At 43.7% G+C, this 17502-nt stretch overlaps 1 protein-coding gene across 1 annotated transcript in view; it reads right to left on the bottom strand.

The window, feature by feature from the left end:
* Nucleotides 1-2686: 2686 nt before the first annotated feature.
* The window catches only part of kcnt2b (potassium channel, subfamily T, member 2b), a 57842-nt gene continuing 43026 nt past the window's right edge, over nt 2687-17502 (bottom strand). Inside the window, exons 19-30 of the mRNA XM_061223765.1 lie at nt 12822-13137; nt 12532-12637; nt 12217-12389; nt 11943-12014; nt 11389-11523; nt 11146-11257; nt 8757-8858; nt 8476-8559; nt 8133-8261; nt 7210-7555; nt 4618-4702; nt 2687-3670 (exon numbers count right to left, since the gene is read on the bottom strand). Coding sequence (XP_061079749.1) covers nt 3577-3670; nt 4618-4702; nt 7210-7555; nt 8133-8261; nt 8476-8559; nt 8757-8858; nt 11146-11257; nt 11389-11523; nt 11943-12014; nt 12217-12389; nt 12532-12637; nt 12822-13137 — 1754 coding nt within the window. The 3' untranslated portion in view covers nt 2687-3576. The remainder of the gene's footprint in view (nt 3671-4617; nt 4703-7209; nt 7556-8132; nt 8262-8475; nt 8560-8756; nt 8859-11145; nt 11258-11388; nt 11524-11942; nt 12015-12216; nt 12390-12531; nt 12638-12821; nt 13138-17502) is intronic.

Raw genomic sequence — 17502 nt, 5'->3', positions numbered from 1 at the left:
GCGATACTGAAACTCTTTGTATTTGAATGGATCTCTATGGGAATTGGGGGATTCGGCTGTAAATGACATTGCTGCAGTATGTAACACATTTGTTGGCTAAATGGCAAAATACTAAACATGACTACTTTCATTTACATAACCTTTCTGCTTCCCAAACATTATAGTGCTCTGAAATGGTGCGACTATGCATAAAGACTGCTGTAATTTCTAAATGGTGAAAGCAGTATGTATAAAAATGCCCTTTATTAAAATCTGACAATGTGCACATTAACCACATGTGATTTCTTTATTACAAATCTTCAATTGTGGAGTACAGAGGCAAATTAATAAATGATGGGTCTTTGTCCCAAACATTATGGAGGGGACTGTATGCTTGAACCTGAATATGCTTGAACCTTGAAAAAAAAAAATAAAGTTATTATACCATTCAATTTAGGTGTTCAACCACTCAGAGCCAAAGAATAATAAAATGCAGACAAAAATATATGACACAGCAGTTATTTTATCCGAGTATATTATTGAAAATGCATCATTGTGTTTTGGCAATGACTATTTCCATATGTAATGCCTAAATTAGCCAATTCGTTCTATGGAATATTGGAGTAAACCCAGGATTGGATTGCAATGCCCTTTGCTCTCTTATCAGCAGACTGACATGCCTGAACAAAGCATAATCATATTGAGTACATTGTTTACTATAACAACTATATCTTTGGCAACCTATACCAAATTCCACAATTATAATTGGATATAATAATAGTAATAATACTTTGGTAATAATAGTAATAATAATAATAAGAAGAAGAAGAAGAAAATGTATTTATTATTATTATTATTATTATTATTATTATTATTATTATTATTTCTTCATTTCTTTTTTATTTGCTGAGAGACGCTGGGCCCTGGGTCCTGGGTCAGTGTGATGTGTGCTGTACATAATAGAGTGGAAGTCTTGCAGTAATAACAGGAGCATGACTCTGCTGCAGTTGCCATGGAAGCTAGCATGGAGGTGACATCGTTCACGGTTGCCGTGCTGCAGGACTGCAGCACACAGAGCACTACCAACTGCCAGCCCAAGAGAGATAACGTATTAGCAACATCAACACAACACAACTCCTGACCCCAAGGGACATGTTCAGACGTAACATATTAAACACATTACTCCTGACCCATGAGACAGAAAGAGATATAAAACATTACAAATATAACTCCTGGCCCAAGAGATGAAAAGAAGCATATTTAACAGCATACTGATACAAACATAAGAAACCTCTGTCCTCTGAGACAGATATAATGGTATATAATGTAAACATAACAAAGATAACACCCAACCTGAGACCGTGAGAGACATATTGTAAACATAACTCTTTACTCAAAGTAAAAAGAAAGAGACAGATTTCTAAATCAAATAATTCACATTTGAACCAAAATAGTAAGTACAAACACAAATGCAACCTTGTGTTTTGTTTTTTAATTTAGTGTTAATGCATGACATAACAAACAAATTCCCTTGATACAGTATTTCACTGACTACATTTTACTGGGGCTAATTAGCATCAATCAATTAATCCTTAAATGCAACAGCTCGAAATGGAAATGTTTCCTTTTCTAATTTCATGGCCACAGAACACTTAAATGGAAATTGATTAAAATTTTAATTGATGTGAGAATAAATTACATTTTGCAACAAAAAAAGAAAAGATCATCGCTCGTTGTCTGTACAACAACATGAAATGAAACCTCCCTCCCCCAATCACATTGGGACTGATATGGTCCAAGTATATTGTTGTTGAAGGTGGTTTGTCTGATGCTCGCTGGTGCACCAGTGATGTCACAGTACTGTGGGTTCTGCCCCCCTGCCTGCTTCCACTGGCACAACCCACCCCCACTGGCACAACCCACCCACCATCACCACACCCCTGCTGATACATGGATCTGTGTTCGCTGTGTGTGTGCGTGCGTGTGTGTGTGTGTGTGTGTGTGTCTGTGTGTGTGTGTGTGATGTTAATATGCTAGCACAGTGCATTCATGCAGCTTAGGGCTGGGTTATATTATATTTGTATCACATTACAATTTCAATTATAACCAGCTAACGTTTTAACCAGCGTAACTCGGATGAAATTCTTTGATTGGCCATAATGATATTTCAACCAATGGTGATATTGTAGAACTGTGTTGTATTATCCCTTGTGGTATTTTTTGTCACCTATGGCCACATGCTGCTACACATGTCATAGCATGGGTTTGTGGGAGTGTAACATCCTGAGAAACCCCATTTTAATCACGGTTTCAAGGTGTCCATGAGTAAATGAGGAAATGCACTGCAATACAGTAAATGCTATACACTGAATTAACAGCATTGATCAATATTAGTGAACATATACTGAACCTTCACCATTGAAATCCCGTGCTTTAATGTTTCCTGATTATGAAGAAATACATTATGTTAGTTAATCAAGCTAAAAATATTTTGGAATAATTGAAAAATTTACAAAATTTAGTTTTAAAGCTAAACTAAATCAAAAACATTAAATTAATCATGTTAATAATATGATTTATTAGTTTATTCATCATATTAACACAAAATATCATGTGGAGAAAAAGAAAAAAACTGAAAAATATGGCTCACTTGTAAGGCTGCTGCTCTAATTTATCCCATGGAACAGATAAAGACGTTAACAAAAAGTTGGTTTACTTCGTTTTTAATATATACATATGTTCACCTTTTTTCACAACCTCATTTGTTTCCATTGATTGTACAGTGTAGACAGACATGTGAACAGCAGCAGAGCTGTGTTTCCCTGTGAAAATGTTCGTATTCACAACGGACGCGCTGTGGATTCCCCGAGCTCTCCGGCCTCTCTGCCCTCCTCCTCATCGCTAGCATTTTCCGTCAGAGAGTGTCGCTATTAAACGCCGCTGTGGCGTAGGCTCCATCCACAGACCTCCATTTCAGACTGGATTAGTGTCCTGACCCAGCACTTATGAACGAAATATCAATCTGTCTCCTCCAAAACCATTTGGTAAAGTGTATTTGGCAGTCAAATCGTCATGGCAGTGATTAGCTTTTTATGCATGCACTTTGCATGCGCGCTTTCACGCGTGCGCACGCACGCGTACACACGCATACACACCCAGCCATGCACACTCACACACCGATGCATGCATGCATGCACCAACAGGCATACACACACATACACGCACAAACATGACTACAGATCTTTGTAAAAATGCAGTAAACACCTCCATGCCTCCAAAACTTTGGGTAAAAATGGATTCACCATTTTTCTTTGTGCAGAAAATATACTCTCTCTTCCTCCTTCCTTGTGACATTACTCATCCCTCTCTCTCATTCTCTCTGTCTCCCTGCCTCTCTCCATCTCCCTCTGTATCACTCCAGCTCTGTCTCTCTCTCCATCTCCCTCTGTATCTCTCTAGCTCTGTCTCTCTCTCTCCATCTCTCTCTGTATCTCTCCGTCTCTATCTCTCCCTCCCCCTCTCCTACGATCATTTCCTCTGCTCCTCTCTTCGCTCTTCCTTGTGTTGGTTGTCGTTTACAGTGTTTTGCAGGTTAGCTCACAGGTGGGTGTCGTATCGCAGACCCCCGCTGGACTTTTGGTTGACTCCAGTGCCAGACACAAGTGACAGCGGGTCAGGCCGAACCAGGTACCTGCAGGGGAGGGGGGGGGGGGGGGGGGGGTCACACAACCGCGTACAATCACTGAAAATCACAGACACTGAGAAGGATGTTCAATCACACCCACCCACACACATATGCATACATACCTGCATGCACACAAGTACGTATGATAACATGAAGCAACAGGAAATGATGTCACTAACCACCAGCACTACCAAAACTCTGATTAAATTCACATGACCATCATCAGGCACAATAGCAGATAGCTAACTGCATTTCAACACCCTCTAAATAGAAACGCCATTGACGCTGCTCTGCTTTCTCTATGTCTATTTTAGCATTGAGAAATATGCTAACAGAGGAACTCACAACAAGCACTAAAATATGCTAGCCTACAGGTAGAGCTGAACCTCCTTAGAAACACATGAACACTGCACCTGTGTCACCAAAATGTGACTTCCCTGGTCAACCGGGTGCCCGCAGTTCCAACTGTGCTTTAAGTGTACTCCTGCCAGTCAGATCAAGACTTAGTTCTACTGTTTATGTGGCTCTAAGTCCCTTCAGATGGAGCTCTACTGAAGCAATAACTCATGACAAGCAGTGGTATATAGAAATTTTATCAGGGCTAAGGGGCGTTGTTCGGCCCAAAGCGCAGTGGAGGGTTGCAGCCCTCGTTTTTCATTTTGACTCGGATGGCTGCTCTGCAACGGAGTGATACTTGGAATAGAACTGTAAACAAGCATTAGCACTCACAGCAGTGGTATATAGAATTTTTTATCACTGCTATTAACCAATTGGATTGTGAGATTTGTCCTGCCTGTTTTACAATCTTGAGTCTAATATTATGCTCATCTATTATTAATGCTTTTCCTGAGCTGTGAATAAACAAAACAAGGCTTCTACTAAATTTTAGGTGGTGGGGGTGGAGGGAGGAGGGTTTGATGCAAAGCAGTGGTACAATAACAACATGTACTCACACAACATCGTGGAGCTCCAGTCGGGTGTCGGGTGAGGGGTTGATGAGGATATACGACAGCGTGTTGCCCTGGTCTGTCACCCCATCTGACACAGGAACAACAACAGGTGACACAGGAAGTACAACATAAGACACAGGAAGAACCACGCACAGGTGAGTAGGATAGAGGTGATTTACTGATCAGAGAGAGAGTGGAAGAGAGATTAGATGAAGGAGGAAATAAATGCACAGACGAACAGAGTAATGAGAGAGCGATATGAAAATAATGCTGATAGAAAGAACAGAATACACACAAAATCTCAGACCCACATAAACAGACCTACGGTGTGATATAGCACATGAGCCCACGTTCAGCCACACTGAGCCAGTCACACGGTACACACAGATACTGAGGAGGCACTCTCAGCATTCACTAGGGGCAGGAGAGCCAAGCAAAGATGATATGGAGCAAAAAGAAGCATATCAATGACATCAACAAGAAAGAAAAATAAGTTTTTCCTCAAATCCTGGTCTTCCAACATGCTCATGTGTACACAAACACACACACACACACACACACATACACATGGTCCAACGGTCTCTATCATATGGCCTAAAAACTTACCGTCTTGAATGTCCACACTCATAGGGACATTCACCAGTGATACAAAACATACCAGTACACGTACATTGAAACAATATACACAACACTGATATATACACACATGTAAATACATACATACATATGCACATGCATACACAGCACCACTGGCTTTCTAGGTGAGGAGGGCAAAGGGTTGTATGACCTCTCAATAATAATTCAATTGGAAGGGGAGGGGGTAATGGTGACATGGTAACAAAATATGTACTATTTCCTTTACCAGTATACCAGACGGATTTATATTCAGTTATATTCAGTGTAACATGCAATCAAGTAACACGCAGGGTGCGAAAATGCAACAAAGATAAGCACTTGACCCTTGTAGATTATTCTGACGATGGATTATATAGCTAAAACCGTTTTTATACAACGCGAAATAACAATATACGCGTATGTAGGAACAACAATAAACAACTTACATAGACAAACAAAAGTAATGACAATTAATTAATAGAACAATTAGTGCTACTGATTGGCCAGACTGTCTTCACATGTGAGAGGTAAAGGGTGGCTGGAAAAGCAGCGGCCGTGATTTCAGGAACAGTAGCTGTCCTGTCTTTAATCCAATTGGTCATCCAATTTAAAGGGTTATGCCCGGCTCTGAAATACTGGGCTGGACTTTTGTGAGTTGTAGGCCACCTGCGTAAGTAAAAAACATCAACAGACACTTATCTTCAAAAGCAGGCGGTCTCCTACAGAGGCAGGCCAGGATTTACAATGTGACACCACGTTGCGCTAAATAATTTAAAAGCGGTCGAATTTGAATAATCACCAACGACCAACGCAAATCTGGATAAACGTAATTGTGTGAGGACAAATGGTTTAAAAAAAAAAACTCTGTTTTTTTTAGGTAGGCAAGCATTTTTTCGAGATTCAAGAGCTCTTGCTGTTAGTTAGCTATTGTCATTGCAAAACTATTTGAAGAATGTTCGTGTGTTGCTTTACTGACCTGTGTTGTTTAGTTGGCTACTATTTATTAAATGGCTAACATTAGCTGTTAAGTGAATTGTTTGTGTAACTGTTTAAGCTGGAGGGCAAAGAAACTGCATCACGGTTTCCTGTTATTTTGTGGAAGTGATATCTTTTCATTTGCATAGATAGGGTCGGGCTATTAATGATATGTGGCGAATGTTTTAAGTTTGTTTGCATGCTAATTAGGGAAATTGGTGGTTAGTAACCAAGTTAGCGAGTCTGCTGTCAGTAGAAGCAGTTCTTTCTCCGGTCTGTCATCCTTCAGCTGGTTCTTCTCATCTGCTAGTGCCAGTAGCCTATAGCAAAGCATGTAACTGTAAAATACTATTTGCTGTTACAAACATAAAGCATGAGTTTTTATTTTTACCACACAATATTTTTATCACACACAGACACAGCACTGAAATATGCTGCAGCACTTAATGTGTTACATTATGTTAGTTTTACTATAAGGGTGGCTAATTTATGTGCCTGTCTTGTTGTACTGTAAGGGTGAGTGATTGCTGTGGTTATTGTTCTGCCTTGTACAAGCCATTGCGACACTGACAGCTAACACCGGCAAACCTGATTGCACGGCAATAAAAATGATCCATCTCTATCTATACATAAACACACACACACACACACACACATTCACAGCACTGAAGCACACACACATTCACAGCACTGAAGCACACACACACACACACACACATTCACTGCACTGAAGCGCACACACACACACACACACACACATTCACTGCACTGAAGCGCGCACACACACACACACATTCACAGCACTGAAGCACGCACACACACACACACTGAAACACACAAACATGTACACACTAGTCAGCGCTGAAATGCACACATTCACAGCACTGAAGCACACACACACACATACACACACATTCACAGCACTGAAGCACACACACACACACACACACACACACACATTCACAGCACTGAAGCACACACACACACACACACACACACACTCACTGTATGCGGAGGGGGAGAGGCCCAGGTGCTTCATGCGCGTGCGCACCAGGGCGTTGAGCTCCTGCCTCTCAGAGCGGCGGAACAGCGTCAGCCTCTGCTGGCTGATCCTCTCGGCGGCGCTCCCCGTGCCCTTGGCGCCGCCCCCCGTGCCCCGCCCGCCCTTGCGGCTCAGCCGCCGCGCCCACTGCATGCTCTTGCGCCGCAGGAGGGGGTGGTCCGAGGAGGAGGAGGAGCAGGGGGGCGGCTCCGAGGAGGTGGAGTTACGGTGAGGCCCCGCCCTAAAGAGGAGGGGCTCCCGCGGCTCACGAGTGTCCTCGTACTCCTCCACGTTGATGGACACCTGGGACTGGGGAATGGCAACTATTCAGCGTTTCGCCTTTACACCTCTTACACTGTAAGCAGGCATGAACTTGCAATGGGTGAGAAGGGTATGATGGGTATTTACAGGTGCTGACAGGAAGGAGTAATGTGCACCTGCAGCAGGTTACCTGTGAGATTCTGTACTGTTGGGTGTTTACTACGTCGCAGAGACCCTGCAGAATATTGTGTGGTAGTGCATGCATGTACATGTATACGTTTGGTAGCTTACCTCTCACACAGGTTGTGTGTTGGATTCGGTGTGATAGTGTGTGTGTGTGTGTGTTTGGAAGCTTACATGTCACACAGGTAGTTGTGGGAATTGGTACAGTAGGGTGTGACTGTGTATGTTTGTTTGGGAGTTTACCTCTCACACAGGTTGTGTGTTGGATTCGGTGTGATAGTGTGTGAGTGTGTGTGTGTGTTTGGAAGCTTACCTGTCACACAGGTAGGTATGGGAATTGGTACAGTAGGGTGTGACTGTGTATGTTTGTTTGGAAGCTTACCTCTGACACAGGTAGTGTGTGAGATTTGGTGTGATAGTGTGTGTGTGTTTGGAAGCTTACCTCTGACACTGGTAGCGTGCGGGATTCAGTGCGGTAGATGCCAATGGGAATATCGCCAGTGGAGGAGCAAAGCTTCTGGTAGAGACGGCCATACGTCCTGATCCACAGATCCTCCTCTGTGATCTTCATCTGAGCAACACAACCACCCTCTATCATCATCCTCATTAACTTTATCATCACCATCATTATAATCATCCTCCTCCTTATCAAATCCATAATTCCTTTCAGTCTTTTCTCATACTAATTTACAGTATACTTGACAGAGAATTTATGTGTGTGTGTATGTGTACATCTGAGCATGCGCGCAAGTGTGTGTGTGTGGCTGTGCACACCTATGACTCACCGTACAGAGGAACCCTGACCCTGGCGTAGAGTCCAACCCCAGTAAAAGTCTGGTAATGGAGATCATGTAGTCCTTGACAAAGGACTGAGACACACACAAAATGGAGGAATCAGGGTCATGCTGTTGACATGTTTTTTCTGCTTTAGTTAAGGGTCTAATGGTCTAACTAAGTTTGCCCTCTGAGTTTGGGAACCTCAGTATAGACCAATATGGTGGATAACTGTGTAGTGTGGATTTGTATTCCCAGCATGCTTTTGGTAGAGGTCAGAGGTCAGAGTTACCTGGTAGAGCAGGGTGTCCAACATGCTGACACTGAAAACCTTGCCTGCAGCGAAGGGCAGTCGGAACATGAAGACCAGATTCGAGCCCTTCTCCCTCTCCTTCTGCAGGAACCAAGAGCAGGGGGAGCAGGGGGACAAGGGGGACTGCTTTCAGTGACGCACTTGTTGCCTCCCACAGTGAGGCTACGTCATAAAGTTACCCCTAAAAATGTCAAGCCCTCAATAAAGGCTTTCCCTACAGTCTCCTGCCCTGATAACATAAAGCAGTTATTCCAGGACCTGAGGGACTGAGGGGGTTGCTTTGTAAAAAACTGCTTTGTAATACACAGTACAACTACAGCATGTGTTACAATACATTGAGAATTGCATTTAAGTTGGTAAACTAGGCAGATACATCTTAACCAAGTGGTAGTGAACCAGTTATCATAATGATAAGATAGTATAGCCAATGGTAGTCCCTTTGTCTATTATCACTCTAAAATTATATAATTTCCTTGAAATGCCATAGTAGTTACATTACATTACATTAACGGCATTTGGCAGACGCTTTTATCCAAAGCGACTTACAGTTAATTAAACTAAGCAGGAGACATGGGGCGACATGGCTCAGGCAGTAAGAGCAGTCGTCTGGCAGTCGGAGGGTTGCCGGTTCGATCCCCCGCCCAGGCTGTGTCGAAGTGTCCCTGAGCAAGACACCCAACCCCCCCCAGGTCGGGGCCTTGCATGGCAGCCAATCTGTGTGAGTGTGTGAGTGTGTGAGTGTGAGTGTGTGTATGGGTGAATGGAGAAGCATCAGTTGTACAGTGCTTTGGATAAAGGCGCTATATAAAATGCCTGCCATTTACAATCCTCCCCTGGAGCAATGCAAGGTTAAGGGCCCTGCTCAAGGGCCCAACAGCTGTGTGGATCTTATTGTGGCTACACCGGGGTTCGAACCACTAACCTAGTTGGTGGAGAATGTTTATTTTCTATAAGTGCATGTGGAACTTGAGCTTTTGAATGGCATATCCTGTTGTGGTGACTCTATGGTCTAGTATGGAACCCTGATGGCCTTGGTGCAGATTCTAGCTAGCAGCCATACATGGAGGTACATACAGTACTGTGCAAAAGTCCTAGGCACCTGTATAACATCCTGTACAGATAACATTCTTTAAAAAATAATTCAATGAAAGGTCCTAAATAAACGTACTATACATTTTACACTACATTTTAGTAATTTGGCAGAATAGTTAAAAACTGAATCAAATCAATATTTTTTGTGACCACCCTTCGGCGTTAAAACTGCATCACTTCTCTGAGATAGAACTGCAGGACAGTGTTGGCTAAGACAATCAGCAGGGAGGTTGTTCCAAGCATGTTGGATAACTTGCCACAGTTCTTCTGCTTGGTTGGCTCCTTGCTTCTGATCTCAGACAGCCTTGATCAAGTTTTTATGTAAAAAGTAGTCAATTGCTTACAGTAATATGTTAATTTTTAAAATTAAATACACAAATGTCTGTCAAATTAAATCTTTTGGAAAATGAATATGTGGAAATCTCAAATGTGTTGTTTTATACTAACACAAAAAATAAACATATATATAATAAAACCTAGGGTGCCTAAGACTTCTGCACAGTACTGTAGTTTTGGGCAGGGAGTGAGCTCTTCACAAAGTGGGTTTGTCCTGGTCTGTGGTCAGAATACTGTCTGCGGTCAAGAAATGTGGTGACTGCACATCTCTGCTTTTGAATCTTAAACAACAACAACAACAACAACAACAACAATAATAATAATAATAATAATAGGCCCATTGAAATCCATTATACGACAGTTTGTTCCAACCTCGCCTTGTGATCGGTTGTGAGACAATCAAAGGAGTGACATTATCACACAGTAAGTCACTCCTAACATGGCAAAACCAAACCACTACGTTTACATTCGGATGACTCATTGTATCGGAGATATGTTACCTAGCAACACTTCAGAAGAACTCCTTTCTGTGGTTAAAATGGCATAAGTTTGAACCAGTTATAGTATAATTTAAGTTTTTATTTATTTATTAATTTGTTGGTTGGTGTAATTGCAATAATACACTTGAAGTTGTGACATGCCATGAGCTACTACAATATCTAAAAAGTCACTCCCTTCTCCTGTATGATTGCATAATTAAAACGCAATAAATTACACAGTAGCAGTCTCGCACTAAATATTATACAATACAGACGGACAATTTAATGCATTTTTCAAACGATCAATAACAGCAATTACCAGTTAATTAAAGCAGAGCGACTTCAGGGGAAGAAACTGGTTCTGGTCAATGCTATGCTCTGCGCTGAATGCTAATTGGAATGGATCTTACGTAATGGTTTGAAGTGCTCGGACATGAGGGGGTCGTCTGTGCCAGACTCACCTTTTCCAGCTTGGACAGAGCCAGGGAGTAGTGGTCCTTCACCTTGAACTGCATGAAGCGCATGTTAGCGGGATGTGTCAGCTCTGTGATAATGCTGAGTGCTGGAAACAGCCTACAGCAGGGTGGAGAGAAACAAAGTGATATATGCAAATATGACATATGCAAATACACACACAGAATACACGTATACATACACGCACGTTCACGCACTCTCCAATGGCCACACCAATGCAGGGGTCTTACCTGTACAGGGTCTGCACGTTGACAATGGTCTTAGCGTCCGCCATGTAGTCCTCCTCAGCGATCATCGAGCTCTCCTTATCTACCACCACCATGGTGTCTGCAAATGTCACCCCGCAGCGGAGCAAACTGTCCAAACTACGAGAGCGAGTGTGAGCGAGAAACAGCAAGGGAGATGGAGAGAGAGAAAGTAGTTGCGTTCGGGTGCATTCTGCGACTGTGATCGGCACATCACATTTACACCGCTGTGCTGCATGCAGTTTTGCTCCAAAGTAATATTGGTGACAGTTAGGGTAATTATAGTGTTAAGTGTAATGTAAACCCTGGTCCTACAGGAACTGTGTCTACAGGGTGAGGAATGAGGAGGATGGGGGGCAGGTACATGAATGAAAAGCTGTAGGGATGTAGGGTGGCTGTAGGTATGTTGAATGGCTGTAAATATGTTGAATGGTAGGTGTGTATGCTGTAGGTTTGTAGAGCGGCTGTAGGTTTTTAGAGCGGCTGTAGGTGTGTATGGCGGCTGTGATTGTGAGTGAGAGCATGTTGCTAACTCTTACTTGTCAATGGAGCCCACAGTGTAGAAGACCATGGGGAACCAGCATATCGCTTCCAGGAAGTGGGCTTCAGGCCTAAGATGGAAAAAGAGAGAGAGAGAGAAAGGGCCAGAGAGACTTACAGTTGCATTTTGTCACACTTTTATTACTCTTTCATTTATTGATTGTATCCTTCCAGTCATGTCGGTATACTGTCAGGATTCATAGCAATGCTAATGGCGCAGAAATAGGACCCCGGTCAGCCCAACCTGTGGTGCTCTCCCCCTTGGGCACTCACGGGTTCTCCAGCAGCAGGACGATGGGGTTGAGCTCCTTCCGGGGGCGGTAGTAGGCCCGCAGCGGGACGATGAAGTTATACAGGCCGTTCCCCGCACACTCGGCCGACACGATGATCAGCTTGTTCTTAAAGCCGTACGAGCGCGCGTCTTCACACGGGACGTGGTGGCAGGCCTGGGGAGGGGGGGGGGGGGGGGGGGGCAGAGAGGGAGGCTGTTGTTAAGCTCTGCAGAGATGGCTGAGGGGTGAGGGAGGGAGAGAGAGGGAGTAGGGAAGATGGAGTGAAGAAGAGGAGGAGGAGGAGGAGCGCTCTCACCTTGTCCAGACGCACACAGCAGAAAGGCATCTTCTCCTGCAGCAGGTGGCACAGGGTGGGTGAGCTGCCGATGTAGGGAGAGTTCAGGGGATAACCCTTCACCCACCTGCAACACACACACACACACACACACACACACACACAAGGATACTGTTAAACTTATGTACCAGTAGTCCTGTGCACTGTACACACACACACACACACACACACAAGGATACTGTTAAACCTATGTACCGGCAGTCCTGTACACACACACACACACACACACACGTAGCTCCCATAATACTCACTCGGAGTGCCCTCCCCACCAGTGGTCCGTGTCGCCCGAGTCCCCGCCCTCTTCGCCCTCTTCACCTCCCTCATCCTCTGACTGGTCCCCCAGCAGGTCGAAGGTCGCGCTGTTAACTCCGTCCACCAGCTCCAGGACCGGAGCGATGCTGTGCCTCCTCTCCTTGACCGAGTCCGACACAACGGGCAGGGCCAAGGTGTTCCCGCCCCTCCCCTCAGCCCCGCCCCCGTTCTCCACGCCCCCTGCACTCCCGGCCCCACCCCCTGAGCTGTCTGGGCTGCTGTCATTGGAGTCCTGCAGGTCCATAGCAACAGTTCCTGTAGGGGAGGGGTCAGAGACATCCTGTCATCCTGTGTAAATCTCCATGCTGATCCCCTGATCTTCACACCATCTGGGCAGCTCTCCCCCTGGGCCACACAGAATTAATCAGGCATGTAGCCATCTGGGCTGTTAACCTGCATTTCAGCAGCTGTCCTCCAGGTGTCCCCGTAGGCACTCTGAGTTCGGTGGTTCTTCGGCCATCTTGCCAAACACGTGACTAATTGTGCGATTAGGGACAAAGCAATGAAATGGCACGCAAGAGAAGAGAGTGAAACAAAGACACACAAGAGAGTGAAGCATCAAGACCCAAGACTAAAATACTATCCTTTTCATTCCTCCCCTCTAATCGGAGACTGATTAGGTGACGCACTAGGTGAGCGTAATCCCTGACCAATCAGTGACATTATTGGCGGGGGAGAAAACCAGCAGTACTACTGGACCCTAGGGTCTGATTTGAGACTGCAATAGACTGTTAATAAAAGACTGAAAAGCTGCAGCAAATTGACACCGCAAAGGGCAAATTGTCAGACAATTCGAGGGATTAAGGGGTGGCATAATCTCCATTATGATTTCAATTATAGTTTGAGGCATTAGTACCAGACCTGGGTCAAATGCATAATTGTTTTGAATTCAAATATTTTTCTGTGCTCGACTAATCTTGCCTGGTGCAACTGAGCCAACCGAGAGGACTAGTTGTTGGGGTTTGCACTCTGAGAGCATTTCATAGGTTCCAATTCACCAGACAAGCTCAGTAAAGCATAGAGAAGTATTTGAATCCAAAACAATGACATTTGACCTCGGTCCAGTCAGTACAGATATTGGAAAAAGTGGATGGAGAGAAAGTATGTGAGACACATCCGGGTTGATCAGGCAGGTGCAGTAGGCCTGTGCCAACACAGCATGAGCGAAGAGAACAGGGTGCCCATGTGACTGAAAGCGCAAAAGCTCACAATGAATTTAGCAATATTTATTGAGGTTTAATGTAAAGGCTCTGCCTGTCATCACTCCCTGTTTCGAAGCCTGCCGAAACGGGTAGTGACGACAAAGTCCTCCCTCACGGGGATCTTGAGAAGCAGAGCTCACCGGTGGATGCTGGGGTGGTGGTGGGAGAGCAAAAAATGTGAAGCAAATTCGCTAGCAAAAGCAGCTAGCGAATTTGCAATAGCGTGCAATATGTTCAAAGGCTGCATGCCAAAACAAGCAGTGCAGCGGAAAGAGCCGGACAGGACAGCTTTGTGTGATTGCATCAGGTCAGATGTGGCAGCAGCTAGCAGGCAGCATAGCATGGCAGAGCATGCCAGGTAAGGTTGGTGCTTCATACAGCCCCTCCCAATAGAAGTAAGCATCGTGTGAGGGGGCGGCACTTCTCGAGTTGTCTGCCCGATCATTAAGATGGCTACGAAGATGGCTCACGCCAAGCATCAATTTGATGGTCAGGTCTCTGTCTGAAACATACCCTGCTTAAGTAAGCAGACGACAAAACTGCAAACGCCCTGTCCCGGTAGTACATTTGCGTCCCCGTGGTGGTAATTGTCCCGAGTCATGGACGGGTCAGTCGCTGCAATGCTCCACGCTGCAGTTTGTGCTTACATCACGCCAGGAATGGCGGGCGACGCCTTTTAGAACGCGAAGTCGGTTTCACGTGTTGCGTCTTAAAATGAGCGCGTAGTTTGAAGCGTCTGCGTTTGTGCTCTTCGACTGCGTTTGGGGCCTTAATCCGAAGCAGCTCACACAGACACCTGATTCTCTACGAGTAGGCGCTGCGCACTGCAGCCCGATTAACAGTTATCTTCCATTGATTGCCACCAGGGGGCACACTTGCCACAGCGCGGAGATTCCCATTAATGCAGAGCTAACATTAGGTGTTATTTGTATGCGTATTTAGCGATAACTTTGTTTTCCTTTCTATCAATTATAGTTCTGCATGTCTGCTCCTTCCACCTGGTTTGCTGCGGATAGATTCATGGATCATTTCCATTCTATTTCAAAGCCATTCTGATTTTTGATAAACAGCTTGTGCTAATGTGATGCAGTGACAGCCTTAATGTAACACAATCAGTGCGTTAGTGGCACAGTGACTGTATTCATGTCACACAGTGAGGGTGTTAATGTGATCCAGTGAGAGCCTTAATATAACACAATGACTGCGTTAGTGACACAGTGGGTGTGTTAATATGACAGTGTGTTAGTGTGACACAGTGCGTTAATGTGACACAGTGAGTGTGTTAATATGACAGTGTGTTAGTGTGACACAGTGAGTGTGTTAATATGGCAGTGTGTTAGTGTGACACAGTGCATTAATGTGACACAGTGAGTGTGTTAATATGACAGTGTGTTAGTGTGACACAGTGCGTTAATGTGACACAGTGAGTGTGTTAATATGACAGTGTGTTAGTGTGACACAGTGAGTGTGTTAATATGACACAGTGTTAATGACACAGTGTGTTAATGTGACACAGTGAGTGTGTTAATATGACACAGTGTTAATGACACAGTGTGTTAATGTGACACAGTGAGTGTGTTAATATGATACAGTGTTGATGACACAGTGTGTTAATGTGACACAGTGAGTGTGTTAATATGACACAGTGTTAATGACACAGTGTGTTAATGTGACACAGTGAGTGTGTTAATATGATACAGTGTTGATGACACAGTGTGTTAATGTGACACAGTGAGTGTGTTAATATGACACAGTGTTAATGACACAGTGCGTTAATGTGACACAGGGAGTGTGTTAATATGACACAATGTTAATGACACAGTGTGTTAATGTGACACAGTGAGTGTGTTAATATGATACAGTGTTAATGACACAGTGTGTTAATGTGACACAGTGAGTGTGTTAATGTGACACAGTGAGTGTGGTAATATGACACAGTGTTAATGACACTGCGTTAATGTGACACAGTGAGTGTGTTAATATGACACAGTGTTAATGACACTGCGTTAATGTGACACAGTGAGTGTGTTAATATGACACAGTGTTAATGACACTGCGTTAATGTGACACAGTGAGTGTGTTAATATGACGCTGTGTATTACTGTGACACAGTGTGTTAATGACACATGATTGTGTTAGTGACACAGTGAGTTTATTAATGTGACAGTGACTGTGATAATGTGACAGTCAGTGCGTTAATGTGACACAGTGAGTGTGTTAATATGATACAGTGTTGATGACACAGTGTGTTAATGTGACACAGTGAGTGTGTTAATATGATACAGTGTTGATGACACAGTGTGTTAATGTGACACAGTGAGTGTGTTAATATGATACAGTGTTGATGACACAGTGTGTTAATGTGACACAGTGAGTGTGTTAATATGACGCAGTGTATTACTGTGACACAGTGTGTTAATGACACATGATTGTGTTAGTGACACAGTGAGTTTATTAATGTCACAGTGAGTGTGATAATGTGACAGTCAGTGCGTTAATGTGACAGCGCGTTAATGTGACACAGTGAGGCTGTCAATGTGAGAGTAAATATGCTAATATGACACAGTGCGTTAATGTGACACTGTGTTAATAACACATGAGTGTGTTAGTGACACAGTGAATGTGTTAATGTGACACAGTGAGGGTGTCACAGTGAGAGTACCGTAAATCCTCAAATTGTGTCTGGGGTCTTTTATTTACTTAGGCTGCACAAAGCACAGGCCTTTATTTGAGGCAGGCTTGTATTCGAGGCAGGCCTTTATTTCTTATTAGGGTTCTGTTGTAGAATTTTATTCTTAGAAATAAAGTAAAAGGCTACACTTAAAGTGGGCCAACACTGTTCAACACTTCCTCTAACCGTTCAGAAATCAATTAGTGTAGGCTAATCAGGAAACACCGTTTGGTAAGTCATAGTGTCAGTCTTAACAGACTTAGTTTATTGCAAATATTCTCAAATACAATAAATCACATGCAAGTCCAGAATCCATGAAATAACAACTTGCCCGACACGCATTCATGAACAATAACAAATTAGCGTAGTTAACAGCAAGTTAAGGATCTTTTTTTCCTAAAGTGCATTTTATTGTGAGACATGCGTTTTGTTTGGAGCAGCATACCGGTAGGCTATCAAAAGATATTTGCTTTGGTTTGGGATTTAATTTAGTTTTGGACTGTTTGATTCAATTGCTAAATGTTGGGACTGATGGGCACTGAAATCTGGGGGGTATTTCACTGTTAAGTTTTATGTAGTTGAAAGAGTGTTGGGATTTCCACCTGTCTGTTTATTGCGAGTCAAAGCAGCCGCTTTCATTCATTCATTGAATGTGCGCTGTGCTGTAAATACATGGAAACCTTACTGCGTAGCCAAGTAGCCTAAATTGAGTTAATTTTTAATTTTGCCTGATTTATGTTTTATTAA

The sequence above is a fragment of the Conger conger genome, chromosome 16, assembly GCF_963514075.1.
Source record: "Conger conger chromosome 16, fConCon1.1, whole genome shotgun sequence".
Lineage (NCBI taxonomy): Eukaryota > Metazoa > Chordata > Actinopteri > Anguilliformes > Congridae > Conger > Conger conger.
This window is presented reverse-complemented; position numbering and strand designations above follow the sequence as displayed.